The sequence below is a fragment of the Danio aesculapii genome, chromosome 20 (genome assembly GCF_903798145.1).
Source record: "Danio aesculapii chromosome 20, fDanAes4.1, whole genome shotgun sequence".
Lineage (NCBI taxonomy): Eukaryota > Metazoa > Chordata > Actinopteri > Cypriniformes > Danionidae > Danio > Danio aesculapii.
Window position 1 is genome coordinate 38,275,778 of NC_079454.1, and position 24,918 is coordinate 38,300,695.

At 34.5% G+C, this 24,918-nt stretch overlaps 1 protein-coding gene across 2 annotated transcripts in view; it reads left to right on the forward strand.

Moving 5' to 3' along the window:
* Positions 1-24,918, forward strand: part of vta1 (vesicle (multivesicular body) trafficking 1) — a 68,707-nt gene that overhangs the window by 22,945 nt on the left and 20,844 nt on the right. For both annotated transcript variants that reach the window (XM_056445368.1, XM_056445369.1), the window contains exons 2-5: positions 458-552; positions 5,288-5,415; positions 13,450-13,525; positions 17,631-17,742. In XM_056445368.1, coding sequence (XP_056301343.1) covers positions 458-552; positions 5,288-5,415; positions 13,450-13,525; positions 17,631-17,742 — 411 coding nt within the window. The remainder of the gene's footprint in view (positions 1-457; positions 553-5,287; positions 5,416-13,449; positions 13,526-17,630; positions 17,743-24,918) is intronic.

Consider the following 24,918-nt stretch of genomic DNA (forward strand, 5'->3'; position numbering starts at 1 on the left):
TAAAGAAGGTGCATTTTGTAGATGTATTCTAAAACAATCTTGCTTAAGCTATAAGATTTTGAGAAACAAAATATTTTGACTGTGTCTGGATGTGACTGGTAATATAGATGCCAACATGAAATCACTTCTGTTGTGATGAACAGTTTTATTGATTCTCAGGCAAATTACAGAATGGAATACAGAATACAAAGAATCAACATTTTACCCTATTAACAAACCCAACCCAAACTAATCCCTAACTACGACTTTAAATGTCCCGGCTTGGCTATCATTAAAGACAGTTAAAGCCTCCATCTTTATATAATGAAGAGAAAATTTAAATAAAATACAATTTTAAAAAAATGAATATGTAAATTCAGTCAATAAAACATCACATTTACACCGTCACAATCATGACATCACTTCTGTTAATAAACTTTTAAAGTAAAAGACTCCTTTCATTTGTAATTTGTTTCAGGTCGACTTTATGCCATGCAGACAGGAATGAAACTAGATAGCAAGACTCCAGAGTGTCGAAAGTTTCTTGTGAAACTAATGGATCAGTTGGAAATGGTAAGTTTGAAAAGTTTTTTAATTAATGTTTTATCTCAATATCATTACTGCACTATTCAGGTGATGTCATCTCAGCACATTTGAAAAACTATTTTAAACTAGTTTTGGTTCGGATCACATTATGGTTTTTGAGTCATGGATTGGACCATTTTTTAAATCATCAAAAAAGGAAGGAGACAAATGTCATTTGCTTTCCATTTATACAAAAATATTACTGCAAAAACTATTGCTTTTATAAAACAACTTAGAACCTGTAATTTTAATAAAAATAAAAATCAAGAAAGAACCAGCTGAAAAAAAGAAAATATTCTTAACGAAAAATGATCTTTGCTACTGTTGCTGATAATGCTAAATATAGAAATCTAACATTACAACATATCATATTTATTTTCAATTAATGATTCAACAATTCACACACAACACTTTAGATTTCATTATAGGTGGATCATTTTTGAAAACCTATTCAGTAACATCCTTTTGATGGTTGTTTGTCACCACTCATTGGTTACACAACGCAATTGCTACAACATTCACTAGTGTCAAGTTCCATTAAACGGTGATTTTACTCTTTACCATGAACATCAGTGTTTATATCTGAACTATAAACTTATCCCAGTACTTCTGTGTTATTTAATTGTTTGTAAGTAACTGAAGAAGTGTAAAAAAAAGAATCTCTATCAAACGCAGATTTGAATGCATCGCTTTGAATGATTAATAAACATATGCAAATCATTATCATTCATGTTTCGTAGATTTAAATTAAGATTGCGATATTTTAATTTTTAATTATGCAGCTTTGCACTAAATGCATTTATGCAGGCTAAACAAACAGTGACAGAAAACAACTTTAAATAATAATCTAAGAAAGCATTTAGGTCCCACCACAACTTTGTTTTATTTATCATTATATTTTACAGGGAAGCCAAAATGCTTTCCCTCACGTGATTTGAATGACGTGGGAAGCAATCTCTCTCCGTTGTTGTCATAAATGTTGGATTAACCTACAAGTTAAAAAATAAAAAAAGTTATTAATCCGCAGGTCACAGTAATGTGGCCTTTATTAAAAAAAAGAGCTTCTCTTGTGGTATGGTGAAATGTGCAAGTAACTTTTAACTTTGGCTTTGGTTTCTTTTGTGTGCGTATGGCATTAGTCTGCAAAAAGTGATGAGTGACCTTTTGTACTAAGTCCACTGTATTCTCATCACAGTTCAGAAGGTTGAATTTATAGGTCTTCTCAAAAGGGGAGCCGGAAGCTATGGAAAAAGCTTTGCTTTTATACCGAGGCACTGTTATAGACATTTCAGGGACCAATTAGACGAAAGTAGAGACCCTGCAGTCCCCAGAGCTCGCTTTTACTATTGCCTTAGCTCTGTTCATTAAATGTCACAGAGACAGGAAACAACAACCCGCTGAGACCCAGATCCTGGTGGGCACATCCGGTCAAAACGTCTAAAACATGAAGTGGGCTTTCTAGTGAACACCATTCAGCCCGTGTGAAAAGATGCTCCACTCTTTAATTACAGTCTGAGTCATCCACCTGTCATTTAGGGCATTATGTCCACAGTTTTACAATAAAAAGATAGAAATACATGATTTTAAACCATTTATACATTTTTATATGCAAGTTTTGAACTTATTCTGCTTGTCCATTTTGACGTGTTTTGAAGTGCTTTAAAGTAAACTGGTGTACAGCCTAACTGTAAAATAAAGGATTCACTGGTCTGTTTTGAAAATTAAGGCTAAATTGAAATAGTATAATGTAAAAAAGCTTGTGTTTTCTGGTGCACAGGTATACTTTTGGAAATAGCCAAAAATACATTGTATTGGTCAAAGTTATACATTTTTTATGCCAAAATCATCAGAATATTAAGTAAAAGTCATGTCATAAGGATTTTCTACTGTATAAATATCACAACTTAATATTTGAGTAGTAATATGTATTACTCAGAAATTGCTTTGTTTGTTTATTAGCTTTGTGTGAATTTTCTCAATTTCAATTATTTCAAACCCTTAGATTCAAATAGTATTTAGATTTTTGTAGTACATGTTCAAAAAGTATTTCTGCACAAATTCATTTGCCAACTGGTAGATGCTGTACAAAGTAGAAAGATGGCAACATGGGCAACAATATGCCCATATTCTCAAAACCATGAACAAAATATCTCATGGTGAAAGAAAATATGACCCAGACTACTATAAATATGGGTTCACTTGTGACGGAGGGTAAACATGATTTGTGCTGACCACAATGTGTTTTGTAAAGTCAGTGTTGGGCTGCCCAGAACATGAAACTGCTTAAATATCTGGCATCATCTGAAGCACTTCATTATAATATTTGAATGTCATTCTTTTGAAGCATTTTTTAACACTGTTAATCTAAATACAGTTTCAGAGTTTTTGGCAAAAATAAATAGTAGAACTAAAAGTAAATAATAATCTATATATTCAAAATGGCCATAGAAGCTGGCATGGCTTTAAACACACAAAAACAAACAATATTACTTGAATGTCAAATTTTTTTTTGTGCGAGATGTAGAAGTCATTGCTTTTTACAGCATTTTTTTTTCACAGAGGTGTTCACCACCTATATCATGCTCTTGTTCTAAATATCAGCAGGTTTCTTTGCCAAAAAACACATACTACCGTCTTCATTTTTCTTAACAGAACAAGCTTCTTTTAGTAACTGTAAAAATGTTCCTTTTTTCCTGGGGGATTTTGAGTAAACCCCATGGAATCGGTGTGCAGAGACTAGATCTAGTTTCAGGGCTTTGATTTAGTGTTCACTGGCAACCGAAAGCGTCCAATCTTACATTCTCCCCCTCTCTGCACTGTTTTTGCACGCTTCCTTCCAACTTATGTTTTTATATTCTTTTGCAGTGCAGCACAAGTGATGTAGTGTGCCTTTTTCATGGAATAGCGAAAAACTTTCATTAAAACATGAACAGTGAGACCATTCAGGCCGCCCAGGTTCCACCTGTTGAAATGGAACCAGTCGTATTTGCTTTACTGATTTTACAAGGAAACCTGATGCCCTCTAGCAGACTGTAACATCACAGAGAGGAAGGCAGAGCCCGGGGGCCGCTGACTGGCTAAAGCTTTGGCGTTTGGGTACTGGCCATTCCAAACCTCGGAGTGAAAAAAAAAAAAAAAAATGAGTCACCAACCTTCTATGTGTTAGGTATAACCAGTGGTGTAAAGTAACAAGTTACAAATACTCAAACTACTGTAATTGGAATTATAATTTACTAAGTAGTTTTAAAAATGTGTACTGTTACTTTCCCTTGAGTACATTTTTAGTGCAATACTAAATAAGTGCACGCATATGCATCGACGCAGCCTTTGCGTGGTCGCATAGCCCTCTCTGTGGCAGTGGCGGACGCTGACGCACACCTCTAAAAAATGTAACTACACAGCGCAAGCTCCGTAATTAGTCTGCTTGGTAGCGCTGACGAGTGTGGGCGGGACTGAGAGCAGCGCAAACCCACTGGAGCGAATGTTTACTAGTGTCGAGTCCTGTGAAGGAGCTCCAGATGAAAACTGTTGTTTTGTGTTTACCTTATGATTAAAGTTGTACATTAAGGTAGCATTCAGAAAAACAAAACGCCAGCGAAGAAACTCGACACAAAGGAACATAAAAACCTCATTGTCAGCTAGCGTTTCGGAAGTGTTATTGTAGAGCAACACGAACAGCATGCAAAAGTATAAATGCACGGCTATGCGCAAGGCATGCGCTATGGGTCATGCCATTTACTTGACACAGAATTATAAACCAGGCTTAAATTTAACCAAATATTAACATCTTATGATGTTATGTGCCTGCTGGACACCTTCTAACTAGATGCACTACAGAATGTTACTTTACACACATTCATAAATTACGTGTAAATGCCTCAGCTTGTTACAGCGTAATACTCAATACTCTTGAGTACTTTTGAAAGGGCTACTTTTTACTCATACTTTGAGTAATATTCACGACAGATACTTTTACTCTACTTGCACTACATTTTTAGGCAAGTAATAGTAGTTTTACTTAAGTATTATTTTCAGTACTCTTTCCACCACTGGGTATAACTTGCAGATGTGTTGAAACCTGCCATTTCATTTTATGTTGCAACTAAGTTTATTTTTTGATGAAAGACCACCTCTGAAATTGGTTATAGTTACATAATCCCAGTCTAAAATTTATTTTAGATGAATCCACAGCACATTTATAATCAATGTACCAACATGGAGAATGATGAAGCCCATTAAGACTTGCTGAAATCTCAGGCCAGGAAAACAAATGGATATTCTTGGGTTTGGTGTTAGTAGAAGTGAGGGCAGCGTCAGGCTATTTTAGTCCATTCAGTGCATTTGTATTCGCAGTTTTCTGTGAATCATGATGATTCAAATGCATTCACCTGGTGTCGCTGAAAGGATCATAATAACAGCTGGATGAATGAGTCCACTAATTGCGCGTGGGCAACTCTCCAAAGATACCCTGTTTTGTGAAAAATAATAATAATTACACTAGTCTTCTGGAGTGGAATCAAAGTGGTTGATGCGTCTCAGGAATTAATGAGTCATGCTATGGAAACCAGAGCTTTAGTGAGTAATCATTGTAAATGCGGCTGTAAACACACTAGCATATTGCCCACACTGAAACATGCTAATATTGCATAATTTGCATGACACTTCAGTTTACCATTAACGTCAGCGCTCAACAAAGTTTTAAGTGTTTCTTTTGTGTTTTCAGATGAAGAAGGAACTCGGTGATAACGAATCCATCTCACAGGAAATAGTCGGCAATGCCCATATCGAGAATTACGCCTTGAAAATGTTCCTCTATGCAGACAATGAAGATCGATCCGAACGTTTCCACAAGTAAGTCAATGGTCGGGGTTTGATTATTTGGCCCTTCTAAATGTTTATATTTCTTCTTTATTTACAGTGTACTTTTATGCACAAGTGTGACACAAAATAATTCCACTGTAACTATTGCACATACAAGGAGTGAGTAGCAGGCTAAAATTAGCCACAAAGCTGGCTCTGTACAGGGCAGTTGCCTGGGAGTGAGACGGCAAGGATTAGCCAGGTGTAGCATTACAGGTCACAACAGTATAATGAAACTGTTGTGGACAGTGACGTCAAAAGCAGTGCAATGCTGGTAAAAGTGTCCTGGAGCTGAATACCTGGCAGTGACTCAGGCCTCAGGTTATTCGGACTGGCACTACCCAACATATTTTAAGTGTTTGTTAGTTTGGTTGTAGCATCAAAGACAAGTTTTTTTTTCCACAGAAAACATAAAATTCAAGTGAGGTGTATACACTGCAAAAAAAAAAAAAACATTTCTTACTTACAAGTTTTTGCCTTTTTTCTAGTCAAAAAAAAAAAAATAAATAAATAAATATATATATATATATATATATATATATATATATATATATATATATATATATATATATATATATATATAAATTATCAAGAAAGAGCAAGCTAAAAATATTGTCATGTTTTTAAAAATATGTCAAAATTAAGTGATGAAGCAAGCAAAACACTCTGCCAATGCGGTGAGCTAAATGTAATTTCAAAACGAAAACAAGATTGTTTTGTTTACCCCATTGGCAAATTATTTAGCTTGTTTTAAGGAAAAACTCTCTTAATTTTCACTTATTAATTCTAAAAACAAGACAATATTTTAGCTCATCTAGAAAATACTTAAATTCAACCATCAAAATAAAGTGTGACCTGTATTTTATATATTTATTAAATTCTTTCTGGCAAATGGGTAAAATGTAGTGGTAAAAGTATGGTGGCAAAGTATAAAGATATGAATTGGCAATTAATTAGTATTTTGAAGCTGCACTGTGGACCATTAAGTCTTTTAAGGTGCTTTCACACTTGCTTCAATTGCCTGGTCCCAACCCATGTTCGATTGTTACCAAAACCAAAATACAGAGTGCCACTTGTGTTATTTGCTGCAAAAATTAGTAAAAATGTTCAGATCATCATGTGATGTCCGCAGAAGTCATGTTCAAGTCAGTTCAAGTCAATGTTCATTTATAAAGCGCATTTTAAAAACAACAAGTGCTTACCACCTGCTGTACACACATACAGTACCTAAAACAAAGGACAAATACAACAGACATGAAACACTGGTATTAAAAGCCAAAATGGATTTTAAGACTAGATTTAAAAACTAAAAGGGTTGTGGCATGGAGAGGCAAATTATTCCAAAGTTTGGGGGCCACTACTGCAAAGGCACGGTTCACCTTGCTTTTTAACCTTGTTCATGGAGCAGAAAAAAGTCCCATCAGCCCATCTAAGTGCCCTTGATGGAGTATACAATTGAATTAATAAAGACAAAATATCTTGGTGCTAGTCCACTTAGGCATTTAAACACCAAAACTAGAATCTTAAAATATATCCTAAACTGTACAGAAGGCCAGTGAAGAGAAGCCAGAATGTAGTTACAGTGTAATGTGCTCTAGTTTGCATGTCCCCGTCAGCAAACGAGCAGCAGCATTCTGCACCATCTGCAGACGAGTAAGGGAGGCATGGCTATATAGCTCAGTCAAAATAAAAATGTATTAGAAGGAGACAAGCAGACATTATCACTGTGTTTGCACTGGGTCAGTCCCGCTTGTCGCCAATGTAGGTGATACACAGACATAGACACAACCACATGAATGAACCTTATGAAAACGTACAGTTGGCAGTTCACCTCGTTATTTGGTTCAATTGCATTCATATCAGAAGTGAATCATACCAGAATAGAGTGGAGGAACTATGACGTCACCTTGTAGGCTAATCGGCTGCTAGCATAAAACTGGTTCCCTCGATAAAATCCCCATTGGATTTCCCCATAGGCTTTTCGAAGATTGCAAATAATAAGCTCTGTGTTCAAACACAGTTCATTACACTTACACTTTTTATCCAACCGGATAATCCTCACATAAAAATATATTTTTCAGCACTTTTGGATCTTAAATGCAAAAGCAGCAACTGAAATGCTAACATTAGGCTGTAATCGGACTACAGTGCCTTCGGGGCGCTTGCTTGTAACTTCTGCACCACCCTGCTACACACAACTGTTTAAGCTTATTTTTATAAATACTGTCCATGACAAAGATTTACTCTCTCGTATTCTTATATAATAATCCACGCTATATATTATAAACAAAAAAAAGCAAAAACACATAAACCTACGTGCCTTTTGGATAGTTTTTTTGCGTGGGAAATATGTTTTGTTTTGCTTTACGGTTGTTGTAAAAGTTTTAAAACTGCATGTATAAATGTGCCTGCATAATATTTTCATAAGACATATTGAAATAAGTGTATCGCTCGCGTGCATACAGCCAACTTACCGCTTGTCGTAATAGACGACAGAAATGAGGCGTCAGGAACAGGTCTCTCAAATGCCTGCAAGTTCCATCTTGGATGCAGAACAACATTTAATATTTTTTACAGCAAAAAGAAGCCCATACAATCAGATCTGCTATAAATATTGAGTGTAAATATTGCAGTTAAATGTGTTCGGGTGAAGAAAAAAACTGATGAAAAATCAGGTAATATGTATGTATTTTTTACACATTTATTCACATATTTGCATTACTGGAAGCAGGAAAGAGACAGGCTGCACTAGTAAAAAAAATAAAAATAAAAAATTCTAATGCTTTAGCTTCTTAGACTTTACACACCTGAAACTTGTCTATAGCACTTGTTCACTGCTGCTCTTATAGTTGTGTAAATTGCTTCCTTGTCCTCATTTGTAAGTCGCTTTGGATAAAAGCATCTGCTAAATGACTAAATGTAATTTAAATGTAAGCAGTATCCCCATATTATCGTAAAATAAATGATCAACAAATTAATCTGTCTTGACAGTCTTTACAAGAAAGTATTGAAAGTATTATCTACACACAATATGAATTCCCAATCAGAAAACTACTACAAACTATAAAATACTATTTACAAAAGTACTTAAATCACAGACCAACATTTTTTTTTAAACGCGTAACCGATTTAAAAAATCAAGAGTGTGATGTAATTGATGTTTTATGTCGTAGAATAAACCGATTTAACCAAAATCCCATTGAAAAAAACCTTGACTTTGGGACGAGGGAACCGGAACTGCTCAAATGCTAACTCGCTTCTGTGTTTTTGCATACAAATTGACGTCATTGTTCCTCCACTCTATTCATGCGAACTGTACCCCAGTCCTCCATCTCTTTCAGGCAAACCCAAGTTCAGAAGACAACAGTTACACTATATTAACGTACCATTCTTTGACGTCAAACAAACCTATAGTGCTAGTGTGAATACACCCTTAATATGTCATCAAGTCATTCTTGTTCTAAACATACCTAATTATATTTACTATGTAAACTAGCGGTGGATTGAACGACATTTTAGTTGGCAAATCATGATAAAAATGTCTGAAGGTCATTCTTTTTCTTATCAGAGATAAATCAAATTAAACTGGATTCATTTTAATGCACTTGGGAAAATATTACACTGTAACTTTTTTTTAGTTTACACTTTGATTAATTTGATCATTGAAAACCATTTATTGTTATAAATTCCTAGAAGAACGCACTCCAGGATGTTATCAGATGTTTAGTACACAATGCGGTCATGCTGGAAATACCTCTGTTTTGCTTGCAAACAAAACCTTAAGTTGATACAAGAGAAACAGCAGCTTCCCTCTGAGGTCTTAAAATACATTCTGAAATGGATGAACTCTGGCATTTTGTGCCACATTTGGCCTTATGCTCTTTGTCCTCTTCCTGCCGATGAGGTTTAGATTGAGGATCAGTCTTACCATAGGAAGCTGTCAGACCTTCATCCACTCCCTGTCCAGAGGCCACTCTTCAGGATGTATTCGCATATTTAGGGTTTGTTCTAACAGTGCAAAAGGTGAATCATTGTGTACTTTATGGTTTTACTTTTATTAAGATACTTTAGTTCATGACATTTATTCACATTTTGGAAAAAAACAAGGGATGTATTGTTTGTAAGTCTAGGTTTTCTTCAGCTGTATGTGTAATAAGGATTTATTTTAAAGGTGGAGTGATTTTCAATGACTAGTGTGCCTGAACACGAAAATGTACATGAATCACTTTAAATTATATTTGTTTATTTTTATTTTATGATTATAAATTTCTTTCTAAATACACGGAACAAACATTGGTTCGAACTAGGGCTGCAGAAAATTGGGAAAATCTAACATTGCGATATTTTTTTGATTCTGCAGTGTATATTGCTATTATGAATACAATTTCATTAGATGTGTTGAATAATTGTTTAGAAAGAATTTTTACATTTACATTGACTTGAACGATTCTGGAGGGGAGTGCATATGCGTAAAATATAAGAAACAATCTACTAGCATAAAGAAATATTCAATGAAGAAAAAGAAACAAATTACATAAACAGCATTTTATTGAACTGTATTCAGGTATACAGTAATTGAATAATAAAATGTAAAATAAAACTGCCAAGTCTTCATTTTATATACAATTTGATAGAAGTTGTTGTTACTAATATTTCAAAAAAAGTTAAAAACAGTACAGTTTTTTGTACACTCTTAAATTACTTGACAGAATTGTTTCAGGATGAGCAATTCCATTAAATTGTCAAACTTGCCATGAAAATAAGTTTTCACCAAAACAGATAAACCGTTTCTACATTTTTGGTGTATGCCAGTATTTTACTGTACTTTTAAAAATACTCAATGTCTCTGTCAATGTTTTCAAACTATTTATTTGGTTTACAGTCACACAAGTGCCAATTTCACATCTGTCATATCCATAATAGAGAGGTGTCACATCCATAACAGAGCTTTTCCCTCATAAATGCAAAAATGTCAAATCGTATAAAATCAATCATGTTTGTTTTATAGAGAGCCAACTCTTATCCTGTTGATTATCATTATTTTGGATAGTGCAGTTTAATTCATAGAATTTCTACACATGATGTTGTACACTGTAAACTTGCAGACTTTTTTAAGTCACATCCATAACATGTATATTTTCCTCATTTAAAATATAAAAAATGCTTACAGATTGATATTTTTTGATTCCATAACTCTGTGTACAGTTGCTTTGTAAAATAGAAGCAGTTGTTTCAATATAATGTTAACGTATACTATCTATGTGAATTCACATAGTTTTGAGTTTGTGCAGCAAATGTCACATCCATAAATCTGGAAATGCTCGGATGTTAACATAGAGCTTTGTATGACAATGACTCTAAACCTGACTTTGCAAGTGAAATAATGTAAAAACAATATAACCAAACATGTCTTTGATAATCCAAAATTTGATTTGATATTTTATGTAACTACACTGTAAAAAATCTTATGTGCTATTTACAAAAAAAAATTGTGGTAACACTATTGCACGTATTATTTTTAAGTAAATTTCAAGACTTGATTTTTTTAGCAAAAACCACTTGAATGAATCATGTGAAAATTACTAAATGTTTTGAGTGATAAATGAAGATTTTAATATTATTAGCGGAATGTGCTTTTATAATTTAAGCTAATCCACCACCATTTACTCATATTTATTTTTTTTAACAAAAACCACTTGAAAGAATCATGTGAAAATTACTTGTTTTTTTAAGTGATAGATGATGATTTTAATATTATTAGTGGAATGTGCTTTTATAATATAAGCAAATAAATCACCATTTACTCAAATTAATTAATGAAAATTACTCATTCATAAAATGTAAAATATTTAATGTATAATGAAATACATACACAATACATTTAGGCCAAATATCATTTTATTACATGTTACACTGATAACAAAATGGTACAATATGTTAAACAAATCTATGTAAAATTTACAGCAATGTTAATCTCTGATAAAAATTCCTTTATCCATGTCATGGAAAAAACTGACCTGTCAACTTTCCTTTGTAGGAATAGTCACATTTTAGACAATATTTGACAGAATTTGTGTATTGCAAACTTATTATTCGTTTCTTTGTAAGTGATTTTAATTTGTGGAATATTTGTATAAATCCAGTTCAGCGATTCTAGATTTTCCAGGCTAGCCATGACTCACTTATCCTCCAAGACAATGCAGAAGTCCTCATGGTTGGTCATCCCTCTGACAGACAGCAATTCTCTGTGCATTCCCACACTGTAAAATAAACATTTACGTTTATTATATTGAAATTATGCAGTTGTACATTTCAAATGTTTAAGGTTTACTAAAACACATTAAGGAAATATATTAATGAAATAAATCATTTCTTTTTATATCTGTGAACAGTAATTCTTCATAATGTTTGAGTATTTTGACTTATAATGGACAGGGTGTTCAAATGTATACTAGTGTACAGACATTTATAAAAACAAACCATGTTTATACAAGGAATAGTGCATTCAACAGTGTAATGCTTGAGCTATATATATTTTTGTAAGCATGCAAAAATATAAAATGCAGTTTTTGGAAGATCATAAATATCTGAAACAGTTTGAGACACTTACATTGCACTCCTGGATGAGCTCTTCATCTTATTCATACAGATAAACCAGCAACAGAGGACGACATCTCTCGATTCATCCCTGATTTAATGTGAGGTCTGATGCAAAAAAAGTGTAGAAATTAGTAATAATAATAATAATAATAATAATAATAATAATAATACACAAATAACATTATTAAAAATACCTGATGTATGGCACCCATTCTCTTTAGCAAAATCTGCCTCAATAAACTGCTCCTCTTTAGTGGGAAAACACTGCGAAAGTTTTCTTCATTAAACTGAAAAATGAAGCAAACAAATATTAGTATTTATGTACAGTATTATATATAAACAGTTCATTACATTACATCAGCAATGCTGTAAAAGGAACCTTATGAAATGGAAAAGCACTAGCTGTACATAAACCCCATTGAATAGCTAGCTAACTTAGCTTAGCTTAGATTTACCACTTAACAAGCTCACTGTTGTTCGTCTGCTTAACTGTTGCCTGATCATTGCTGTTAAATATTACGATGCAAATAATTTGTTTAACTTCATTATATAATTCAGAATGAACATTGAAGCAAATCAATTTCAAATAGGAATGGGTGGTTAAAAATACCTGTGTATCCCTATATACATCATATGGCAAAAACTAAGCTCCTGAACAAGTTTGAACAGCATGTGTCTTTCCTGAAAGAGCTTAGGCTATTTAAGACAATAAAATGATAAACTGTTAATGCTTACCTCTTAACATGCTCGCTGTTGATCTGCTCCTTCAAAATGTCGTCTGATCACTGCCGTTGTTGAGATTCAAATGCAAACATCTCAATCAAATCCACATAATTGAGTGAATTTTCTCAAAATAAACGTGAAGCCATCTTTCCTCAATTTTATTAGCTTAACTGGTTTCTCAAATTAAGCTTAGTAATTGCACTAGTTTGCTTAAAAAAATAAGTAAAATTTAAATCTTAGTTATATTAGCGAAATCTTCTTAATATTTTATAATAAATCCAGAATATCAATTTTTTAAAGAAAATATGCACATTATTTTTAATGACCTCATTAATTTTTTTAATGAAAATTACAAGCCTCAGGATTCATTTTTTACAGTGTACTTTGGGTTTCATAGCAAAAAAGAACACTCATTATGTCATCAGTGCTTTTTAATGTGCCATTTGAGAACAAATAAAACAACATTTTAGAAAAAAAAAACTTGGATTAAAAATAAATGCATTGCGACTGATTTGTGATTTGATGTAATGATTCTTCTCTTTTAGTTTCTCGAGTTCTTTATTTTTCCAGAAATAACCGCTATTCTAGTTTTTTTTGATGACCAATTGGCTTTTCAGATGCATCCTCGTGTGCTTATTTATAACGGAATATAATGATCACATCAATGTAACATTAACGCTTTAATGTGTGTTTTGATTACAGGAATATGATCAAGTCCTTCTACACCTCAAGTCTCCTGTTTGATGTGTTGAGTGTCTTTGGTGAATTGTCAGAAGAGGTGAGTCACTGGGGTCTTTTGGGCTCCTACATACACCATCAACTGACTGGCTGTATGATTTTTGCCAAGACTAGTATGTTGAAGCGACATAAATATCAGCCTGAGATGTGTTTCTTGATACAGTCCCCCTGTTTCTAATGGCACAAACACTAGCACACCTAATTTAGTGGTACGTGAAAACATCTAATGGAATCAAATACGTCATTAGAGTCATGTTCAAATCTGAAAACTGCTACGAAAACACCAAAACGTGGAAATTAATGGGAAACCATAAAGCTGAGCCCAAGGACTGACAACGCCTCACCAGTCTCAGTGTACACAGAGGTTTTGAGAAGCCAGTTCTTGGCCAACTTGTGCCAGGAAAGTGTTGCTAATACCTCCAGTTGAATCTGTGTATTTCCAGTGCGCCCATGAGACCATCTCTACTGGTTTCCATGGCTGCAGATGTCTCTTTTATACAGATGATCAGTGACCTGTGTCCGAAGATGGACAATGTTTCATTGAGTGTTGTTCGCTCCCTAAGGGCCAGACATTTTCCTACTGTAGAGAGCTCATTGGGTTGACTGTTTCAACAGTGCGCCTTCTCTGTGTAACACTAACCCAGACAATGAGCTCTCAGAATCTCTCCCTCCATTACTGTGCCGTTTCTCTCAGACAATGCCGCTAGGACTTGTGCCATATTGGATTACATGAGGAAAGGGAACTTTTTTTTTTTCTTAATGCTAGACTTAAGAGAACTCAGATCTAATGTAGGTAAAAGTGGAAGTTGCAATGTGTGAGAGCTTCAAGAGTCTGCAAAAGCTTTTTAGGGGATGTGAGTTGGTGGTGTAATTACAGGTTTCAGCACACTTCAGGTTGTTGAGAATAAAGCTCATACTCTCTAAAGCCATTAAAAGTAGTGCAAATGTAGTAATTAAAACTCTTATAAAAATAACACCGTGTTACCATTGCTTTATATATAGTGATATAATAAATATATTTCTCACTGGTTATTAAAAAATTTTAAACTAAATATGTAGACTGATTAGATGTGAAAAAAAACATGACTTGCTGCATCAGGTCCAACACGTAGTGAACATTGTAATCCCCCTGCTACTGTGACGTGTGGGTTTAGGGTTGGGGGTAGGTGTAGATGTAGATGTTAATAACACACAATTAATGGGTAACTTAATAATTGATATAAATATTTTTCATTTATAGCAATAACTGCTCGCACATGCACATCCACTACTTAGTGGAACTGATCTAGTATATCATCGTTGTACAGGCTGCAGTGAGGATGCACTCCGCCAGTGTCGTGTTGTCAAAAAAAAAAACTGTACTTTGGTACCAAGTATGGTAAATTATGGTACTGGTAAAACCAAGGTTTTTTTGTTGCGTTTTTTTTACAGTTGATTTCACCTGGAACACACGTAAAGTACAAAACCCTTGTTTTCATAATAATTAATATTTATATTGAAATATACAGTTGAAGTCAGAATTATTAGCCCCCATATTTATTTTTTTTCCCCATTTTCTGTTTAACGGAGAGATTTTTTTCAGCACATTTCTAAACATAATAGTTCTAACAACTCATTTCTAATAACTGATTTATTTTATCTTGGCCATGATGACAGTAAATAATATTTGACTAGATATTTTTCAAGACACTTCTATACAGCTTAAAGTGACATTTAAAGGCTTAACTAGGTTAATTAGGTCAACTAGGCAGGTTAGGGTAATTAGGCAAGTTATTGTAAAGCGATGATTTGTAATTCTAATAATTCTGACTTCGACTGTATGTATATAAAGTTATAGACTCCCATGCAAAGAATCACTGGTTTGATCCCAGCTCAGACCAGCTTGGGCGCAGTAGGACAGGTGGGTTACACATGGTTCCCATACCAGGAGTCGATCCCAGGCCGCCTGGGTAAAAACAGGAATCCTAACCGAAAGTATAAATACATAATTATGACAAACGAGAGGTGTAGTTTCAGATTTAATGATCAGTGTAAATTTATCTGGGCAAATAAGCACATAAGACCACAGACTTATCTATGCCATTTATAACAGATTTGTAACCGTAATCATATGCATTGTTGTACTATAACTGTAACTGTACTATATAGCTACACTATATTAAAACCCAAAAAGTTAAGGTAACTCAAACCGTTTGAGGAAACCGATTGCAACAAACCATTTAAGTTCAAAAACTAATCCTGATGAGTTCTGTGAACTTAATCCATTTGAGTAAATGAAGCAATTTGAGCAAAGTAACCCAATAAATGACAGAGAACCCAATAAATGAAGAGAACTAACTGAGTACTGTAAAACCCAATAAGTTAAGGCAACTCAAACCATTTGAGGAAACCGATTGCAATAAACCATTTGAGTTAAAAAACAAATCTGTATGAGTACAGTTAACTTACTCCATATAAACTGAAGTAGGGAGGTATTTAATTAACTCATTACCTTCAACACTGAGTTCAAAACTCTACAAATGAGTAGAATTAACTTTCAGTAAATGAGTTAACTACACTCATTTCATTTGATAAAGTTGACTGTTGTGTTTTACAGTGTACAAGGGTTGAACAATACCTCATTTGAGCATTGATATTGCCATGTGTGTATCTGCAATAGTCACATCGCAGGAGTAGATTATATCTATATCAGTAATATCAGAGGATATTATTAAATATAGTTTTTTATGTTAAACTATTATTTATACAATGATCACCATGTTATTTTAAGTTTGATTGTCCAGTTGTCCCCAGAAAACCATTAAGCTCTGTTTATTTAACTTTTATTTTTGCTTGGTCATATTTAAATGTCAAATTTATTACATTTAATGCAGTTTGAAAAAAAAAAAAGATCCCTCACTCTCTCTCTTACTGTAGCAGATTTTTTTATTAATTAATTTTTAGTCATTATAAAATTTACTTAGATGACATTTCAAATAATTTTCAACTTTGTTCATCAAAATAGCATGTTGTTCATTTTAGTATATATTTTTATATTTATTTTGCTTTAGTTCTCTGGTATTACTACCAAATAGGCTTGTGCCGGTATTCAGTAATGCGATAAATCACGGTAATGAATATGCACGATATTGTTATCGCGGGCACTTCAAAATACCGTGAAAAATAATAGATCCGAATTTAGATTCTTAGAACGCGCCTTAGCTTATTTTCCATCAACCGCTTGAAGAAACACTGCGTATATGCTGCGCAGAACTGATGCGCACTCTGATGTAAACAATCCCCACATGTAGAAGCACTGTGTGCGCGCCGCCGCTGCCACCGCACTATAATCCTCACACGAAAAAGAAGCATGTCGGAAGGAGGAACGCTGCCGACAATTTATCCCCCTTCAGCTTATTTTCCATCAACCGCTTGAAGAAACACTGCGTATATGCTGCGCAGAACTGATGCGCACTCTGATGTAAACAATCCCCGCATGTAGAAGCACTGTGGCACACAGCGCGCGCCGCTGATGCCACCGCTCACTAATACTCACACGAAGAAGAAGCATGGCGGAAAGAGGAACGCTGCCGACAATTTATCCCCCTTCAAAAAAAAAGTCAGAGGTTTGGAAATATTTTGGGTTCCAAAAAAATGCACAGGGATTGCTGATCGAAGACGGTTTCCCTTTGCACATTCACTTTGATATAATTGCTCAAGTTTACTTTTATATTGTGTATTGTTTTATTTATATTTATTTGTATTTAAATGTTTAAAGTACTTTTAGTTAATTAAAAAGTTATTAAAGTTACTAAGTTGATGAAACTGAAGTTTGTGTTTTTTTACCTGTTTCTCTAGTAAAATTACAATATCGTGATAATACCGTATACCGTGATAAAAGCTCAATCAATTAATGCAGCATGAAAATGTGATACCGGCACATGCCTACTACCAAATACAAAAATTTTGGTATCGTGACAACCCCACACCAGTCATTAAACTCCCATTCATTACCAAATGCTCCATATTTATGGTCACAACTGAATCGATCATCAGTCAAGTATTATTCTTTTCATATCCTTTATCACCTATTGTGTGGCCGGTAAAGTTCATTAATTGAGCACATCTTATCTAAATGATTAATTGATCGACTCCCCACTTTCCAGAACCTCCAGCACCGGAAGTACGCCAAGTGGAAAGCAGCCTACATCCACAACTGCCTGAAGAATGGCGAGACTCCACTGCCCGGGCCTATTGGAATGGAGGGGGAAGCATATGGTAGGTGCTGATATTATATCTCCTCCCCCCCAGAACAATCCTGTGACTCCTGTTAACAAAATATACACACCAGCCTGGGGGTCTTTCCCAGTTGCATTACTGAGTGGCTTCCTCGATGCAGGTTTGTTGTTACTGAGTCAGTAAATGTTAGCACATTGTTTGGCTTATCAAAGTTGAGAAGAACACAGGAGATGACCGCCTCGCCCCTGCGAGTCAGCACAGGCTGCTATTTATGTAGTGATTATTTGAACAATCACGGAGCGGATCAGGGTTGCCACCCCTTTTAATAGTGTGAAAATTATTCACTGTTGGGTAACCAAACTATTTTAAGGTCAAAGGATAGTTATTAGGAAGGAAAGCGCTGAAGCATCATGTCAAGTTAGGGTTACGGACAGATTGAGTCACAGCTGAATTGCGGCTTTATAAATAAAAGGATTCGACAAAGTAATGCAGTGCGTTGTGTACACAGTGCTGTTGCCAGTATAGCTGATTAAGATTAGAACTGAACAAATTGAGAAAGTATTTAAAAAATGTGTTGCTGTTACTTATGGGGGTGCAGTCTGAGATCTTGAGTAGTTTGATAGCAGACGTATCTAACAGATTTTCAGGAAAATAAGTCCACAACTGTCTGAAGCCTGCCAGGTCAGGAAAAATGTTAAGGTGGTTTCATTCTGAAATAGTGTAAAATAAACTGTAAATGTATATTATTTTCATTAAGTTTTTTTTTTTTAAGTCTAACAGTAATAAGTATGAAAAAATGTTTTAATTAGCAAATTATTGTGTATAGGGAATTAGATTTCTTAGTTTGAATTTTATATTCTAATATTTCATGTTTTTATTTTAATTTAGTTAACATTCTGATAAATGCATTTTTTTGTCACCCTCATGAAGCAAATACACTCACCGGCCACTTTATTAGGGACACCTTACTACTAGCGGGTTGGACCCCCTTTTGCCTTCAGATCCGCCTTAATTCTTAATTCCTCAGAGATTTTGGTCCATATTGGCATGATATTCCACCTCCCATTTCACCACATCCCAAGGATTGAGATCTGTTGCCTGCGGAGGCCATTTGAGTACAGCAAGCTTATTGTCATGTTCAAAGAATCAGTTTGACATAATTCGTGCTTTATGACATGGCGTGTTATCCTGCTGGAAATAGCCATCAGAAGATGGGTACACTGTGATCATAAAGGGAATGGACATGGTCGGCAACAATAGTCAGGTAGGCTGTGGTGTTGACACGATGCTCAATTGGTACTAATTTACCCAAAGTGTGCCAAGAAAATATCCCCCACACCATTACAGCACTACCACCAGCCTGAACCAATGATACAAGGCAGATGAATCCATGACTTCATGTTGTTAACGCCAAATTCTCACCCTACTATCCGATTGTTGCTGAAGAAATCGAGACTCATCAGATCAGGCAGCAATTTTCCAATCTTCTATTGTCCAATTTTGGTGAGCCTGTGCTAACTGTAGCCTCAGTTTCCTGTTCTTAGCTGACAGGAGCGGCACCAGGTGTGATCTTCTGCTGCTGTAGCCCATTCGCCTCAAGGTTTGACATGTTGTGCATTCAGAGATGCTCTTCTGCATACCTCAGTTGTAACTAGAGGTTATTTGAGTTACTGTTGCCTTTCTATCAGCTCAAACCAATCTGGTCATTCTCCTTTGACCTCTGGCATGGACAAGGCCTTTGTGCACCCAGATCTGCCGCTCACTGGATATAATCTCTTTTTTGGGCCATTCTCTGTAAACCCTAGAGATGGTTTTGGGTGAAAATCTCAGAAGATCAGCAGTTTCTGAAGTACTCAGACCAGCCTGTCTTGAACCAACAACCATGCCACGTTCAAAGTCACTTAAATACCTTTCTTCCACATTCTGATGCTCAGTTTGAACTGCAGCAGATCGTCTTGACCATGTCTACACACGTAAATGCATTGAGTTGCTGCCATGTGATTGGCTGATTAGAAATTTGCGTTAGAGCAATTGGACAGGTGTACCTAATAAAGTGAGTGTTTATATTTATTTATATATATATATATATATATATATATATATATATATATATATATATATATATATATATATTTATTTATATATATATATATATATATATATATATATATATATATATATATATATATATATATATATTTATTTATATATATATATATATATATATATATATATATATATATATATATATATATATATATATATATATATATATATATATATATATATAATTACTTTCTAAACTTTATTGCTTTTAGTTAGGCATGAGCTGGTAAAAGATTCTTATGTTATGATAACCTTGGATAAAAATATTTTGTTTTACGATATCACGGTATTGCAATTACTGCTGTAAAATATGTACCCTCATTAAACAATATTTTTATTTTAAGAAACATTTAAAATATTTTGGAACAATAAACATGTCAGGCTTAATAATTAAAAGAAATCATTCACTTCTGCTATCTTCATTAGTTTAAAAAACAGATTTCTTTGCAAGTTGAAAAAGCATCTTTGGATATCTTTCTTTTTTTGGAAATAAAGTAAAGCCACTGCACTGTTCTGGTCTAGAGCATGTTTGGATGTTATTTTATAAGCAATTTGTTTTTTCAGATGTTTGCTGAATCGTGGGCTGACCAATAGTTTTTGATGTGGATGCTCCTTTTTTACTAGAGATACTGTTGCCATAAAAAAACTTTTTTTTTTTTATTATCTTAAAAAACACATTAAATAAGAAACTTGCTGACACCATAGGAACAGTATAATAGATTTGTTTTGCATTTTTAAACCTAGAAACCAGTTATCATCCCATGTCTGCTTTTAGTTATTGCTTAATAGAAATTGATTAAATTGAACAATATGCAATTGATTTCTCAAACCATTAGTGGATCTTGACATTTTCTTTCATCTTTGATGTGATTCTGTAATCAATTCCAGCATAATAGATTTATAATAGATTTATTACTTTAATAAAAATAAATTGAAGGGTTAATTCATTCATTTTGCATCACGTTGTACAAGGCCAGGGTTTGGAATTTGGAAAGTAAAGGAAAAGGTAATTTTATCCAGAAATTGTTTACACAATAGCAACAGCAATACTAAACCCATTTCCTCTTGAAGCTTTATTTGTAATAAATGATAGCAAGACGTAGAACAGTATGGTTGTGCCAATAGCATATAGCAGGGCGATTCAACTTCATCAAGAAGCTGGCCAAACGAAACGTTCATTAGGGCAAAAATGAGCTCGAATATTTAGTGAATGAAATCAGCTGAGTTATGTTGCTGCTTCTTTTTTTTATATACTTTCTTTTATAGCATTTTGTATTATTCATGAGAAACATTTCCACCTAGGGGGACAATTCTGTAAACTAGTTTTTAAATGATGTCTATAAATGAAAATAAATCAGACTAATGGGGCATTGGCTAATGCTAGAGCTGTACATATTTTAAAGTGCCTCTTCTAGTATTTTTGCATAATGAAGTACATTTTGACAGCTAATTGCATTCATTAATCTGAGCAAGAATTTCTCTTTAAGTTCAGTTTGGAACTTAAGTTTTTTTTTCAGTTTTTTTTTGGTTCGTATGATTTGCTGAGACAGTGAAAGATGCTTCACTGATTTTAAAACTGCTGAAAGACTGATAGATGACACACACATACTCCACAGAGTGTGGAGCGTTTTCATCGCAAAAAAAGTTGACTGTGTGAAAACTAGCAACCTCAAATAAACTAGCAACCCTTTTTTTTTTACTTTACAGGTCAGATTGCCCTCTGGTTTAAAGAGGAATTCACTCAAAAAAGAAAATTGGCTGATTAGTTTAAATACCTCAGGTCATCCGAGATGAAGTAGAATTTTTATGATTATTTTTTTATCCAGTACATTAGATTTTTTTTTTTTTTTTTTTTACACATGTCCTTGCCAGTTTGTAAAATGCAAGTCTGTGCACTATGAAAGTTAATATATATAGTTTCGTCAATTTTACTATTTAAATCTTGACTCTTTGAATTCACATTGTGTACTAGTAAAAGGCGAAAAAATTAAAAGTTGCTATTTTCTTGACTGATATGGCTATTAACTATATTCTCATTACTGGGTAATAATTAAAATACTTTGCTGCCTTATGGGTGCAGTGGGAGAAATGAAATTACTACAGCACCCGAAAATAGTCCCCAGCACCAAGGCCTGCACTTGCACCACCAGTTAGAAGCTGCATGATTTCATTGCTATTTTCCAGACCTATTTAAAAGTAGAATAAGCTAATTGAATGATTAGTCTACACATTTAAAAGCCTTTTGCAGTAAGTAAACTGAAGTTTGAAAGACTCTGTTTACTAATACCAGTTATATGGTGTTGATGCTTTAATTTAATTTCATGCAACCTTTAAAGTTTTTCTTAGATATTAGTATCAGTGTTGTTAGTTTTTAGGATATCTATTAGCTAGTGTGCTCCACAACGGTGACAAAATTCGCATTTAGAAGATAAAATACTGATATAAACATGTACGTAAACATTTGTAGTTTGTCACTTTTGCCTAACTGGATCAACGGTTTTTATTGACATCACCACTTACTTCAGTTTCTCATTTAATCATGACCAATCAAAAGATCTCTAGTATCTGACATGGCCCTGACATGCCCGGCCTCTTCGAGATACTTCATATTTGATGCGCTTGAGTTCAACCACTCTCACTGGCAGAGCGGTGATCTAACAAAATGCCATTGGCTGTTTTATTTAAAAAGGGAAGCAGCTACACTATATCCGACCTTCTCTTCATGTTTCAGTTGATGTTACTTCAAACATTGAATACAAAATTTCACATTTCAAAGCACTTCACGGGAACTTTAATGGCCAAATCTAATGTAGATGGTGTGTGTAAGAATAGTTGACTGCAACATAATGTGTTTTAGAAGTTTGCTTGTGTTTTAAGTGAAGAATTTCTTCGTTCATGTGAGGGTCAAAATAGTGCTTGGTGGTGGGGTTCAGTTAGATCACTGTTCCCTCCACATCTGCTGGGCGTGCTGCTTTTTGACCTGACCTGCTCATGTCAGAGATGAAGTCATCAATAGGCTGAGCCGTTGGGACGTGCACATGCATGAACTGTTCATGTAGTATGTGACATTGCTATTTTTTCTTATAGTGTTGTCTCTGTAACACTGCTTTTTTTAAAGTGCTAACACTTTTAATTTTCTAACTGTTCTTAAAGCTCATGTCTTTTCTTCAAGATAGAATGGTATTTTCACTTTTATTTCTTTAACTTTACATCTAGCAGCTGGGCCTCTCTTTGTTATGTAGTGACCTCATGCTTGGTTATTCCCACCGATGTGCTGCATTGCCAAGAGAAAAATGATAGCATGCTTTGACTCACTGAGTTAAAGTACCTTATCTCAGTATCTGTCTCGTTCCACATGTCTGTCACACTGCCTTTTTCATGGATGTCCCTTAGAAAAATGATTACAGCAATATGCCACGATCTCTCTGTACTGTTTAACAAACACCAGATATTTTGTTTGAGGTCAGCCTTGCATTCGGGTCAGCTGATTAACGGGTCAACTAGTATGCTTCTTTAAGTGAGTTTTATCTGTGTTAAAGAGGCCATATGATGATATTTTAAAATGACATTATTTGACTTATTTGGTGTACTAGAATTGGTAACACTTTTATTACAGTGTTTTTCAACCACGTTCTTGCATCCACCTGCTCTGCACATTTGACATGTCTTCTTAGCCAAACCAAAGTCCCTTTAAGGGAAGTAATTTCACTTGGCATTCACTTGCTTGGGCATTCTGTCTGAATGGGGAAATAAGTTTTGTTTCTAAAGGACTGCATCAAAAAAAATCTGCAATATTCAGGTTGCCCAAGCTAATGTGCATGCGCACTCGAAATGAACAAGATCACGGCACCAACCTCATTTATGGCTGTGTTACACATTATCATCCTGTGAATAAAGATCGTCTGATATGGCTGATCTTCTGAAGTAATCCACAACTTGGTCTTGATGGCGAATCTCAGAAATGACAGCGACTCTTTGTTTGTGGACGTTTGAGTAGTTACGGTTATGTGACGTGCGATTGACAGATTACAGTCATTTCATACAGATTACAAAACCAAAAAACATTTGTTTTCAAGTGTGTTGGTTCGTACTCCTACTAGTACTAGTAGGCAGGGCTTCATTCGCCATATTGGCCGTTACATTTTTTCACAAGTGATTAGTTAATCGCAAGAGGCTGCAATATGAAATATATATGTATTATTTAAATTTCCCCGCCCAGAGCAAATGCGTGACTGCTGGTGTCCTGGCATTTCATCCTACCCGTCAGATTATGCTACACTACCAGAAATAAAGATACAGGAGCTGTCACTGGGGCAGTAGCTTTTTAAAAGATATTTTTTTTGTACTCAAATAGTCCACAGTGGTACCTAAAAGGTGCATATTAGTACCCAAATGTACCTAAAAAGTACCTTTGAGGTACCATTATGGACCCTTCAGGTGCAAATATGTATCTTTAGAAGAGGTACTGCCACAGTGACAGCTCCTGTACCTTTATTTCTGAGTGTGTACTAACACTGTATTTGAGTGGTTCTGAGGTTAGGGATTAGGTAGGTTAGGGCGATATTACAGCTTCATATCACACTAATCCACATTAAGATTTACACTGGTAGCAAAATCTGATGGGTAGCATATTGCATCATCAAAATGTGCTACCTACTTTTTGAATGGGAGGTAGGACAATCTGACAACACAAGACAAATCGACAGAACACCGGCTGTGTGTGACAGCCTTGCTACACTTTCGTTCTGCCCGCAAAACCGAACTACGCCCACAATTAAAAAAAGAAAACAAACAGGAAAATGCTGACAAGTGGGATTATGGCATCTGCTGCTTCAGAAGCATTAATAGACGAATTAATATCAAAGAAAAACAGCCCATTTGTAATATGGGAATATTTTGGTTTCAAAGTCATAGACACCAAAGAAAAACAAGTCAATTTTACAGATTGTTTAGCTGAAGCTTGACTACAAAATTAATTAATCGCAATATCTGTCAAAAAAAATCCCAAATTGCACAGCCCTATTCTAAAGTGTTATTTGTAATTTTGTATTTGGTGAGCTAATATAAAATGTTAACTTTTATATCTATATTTTATGTACTGTTTTTTAA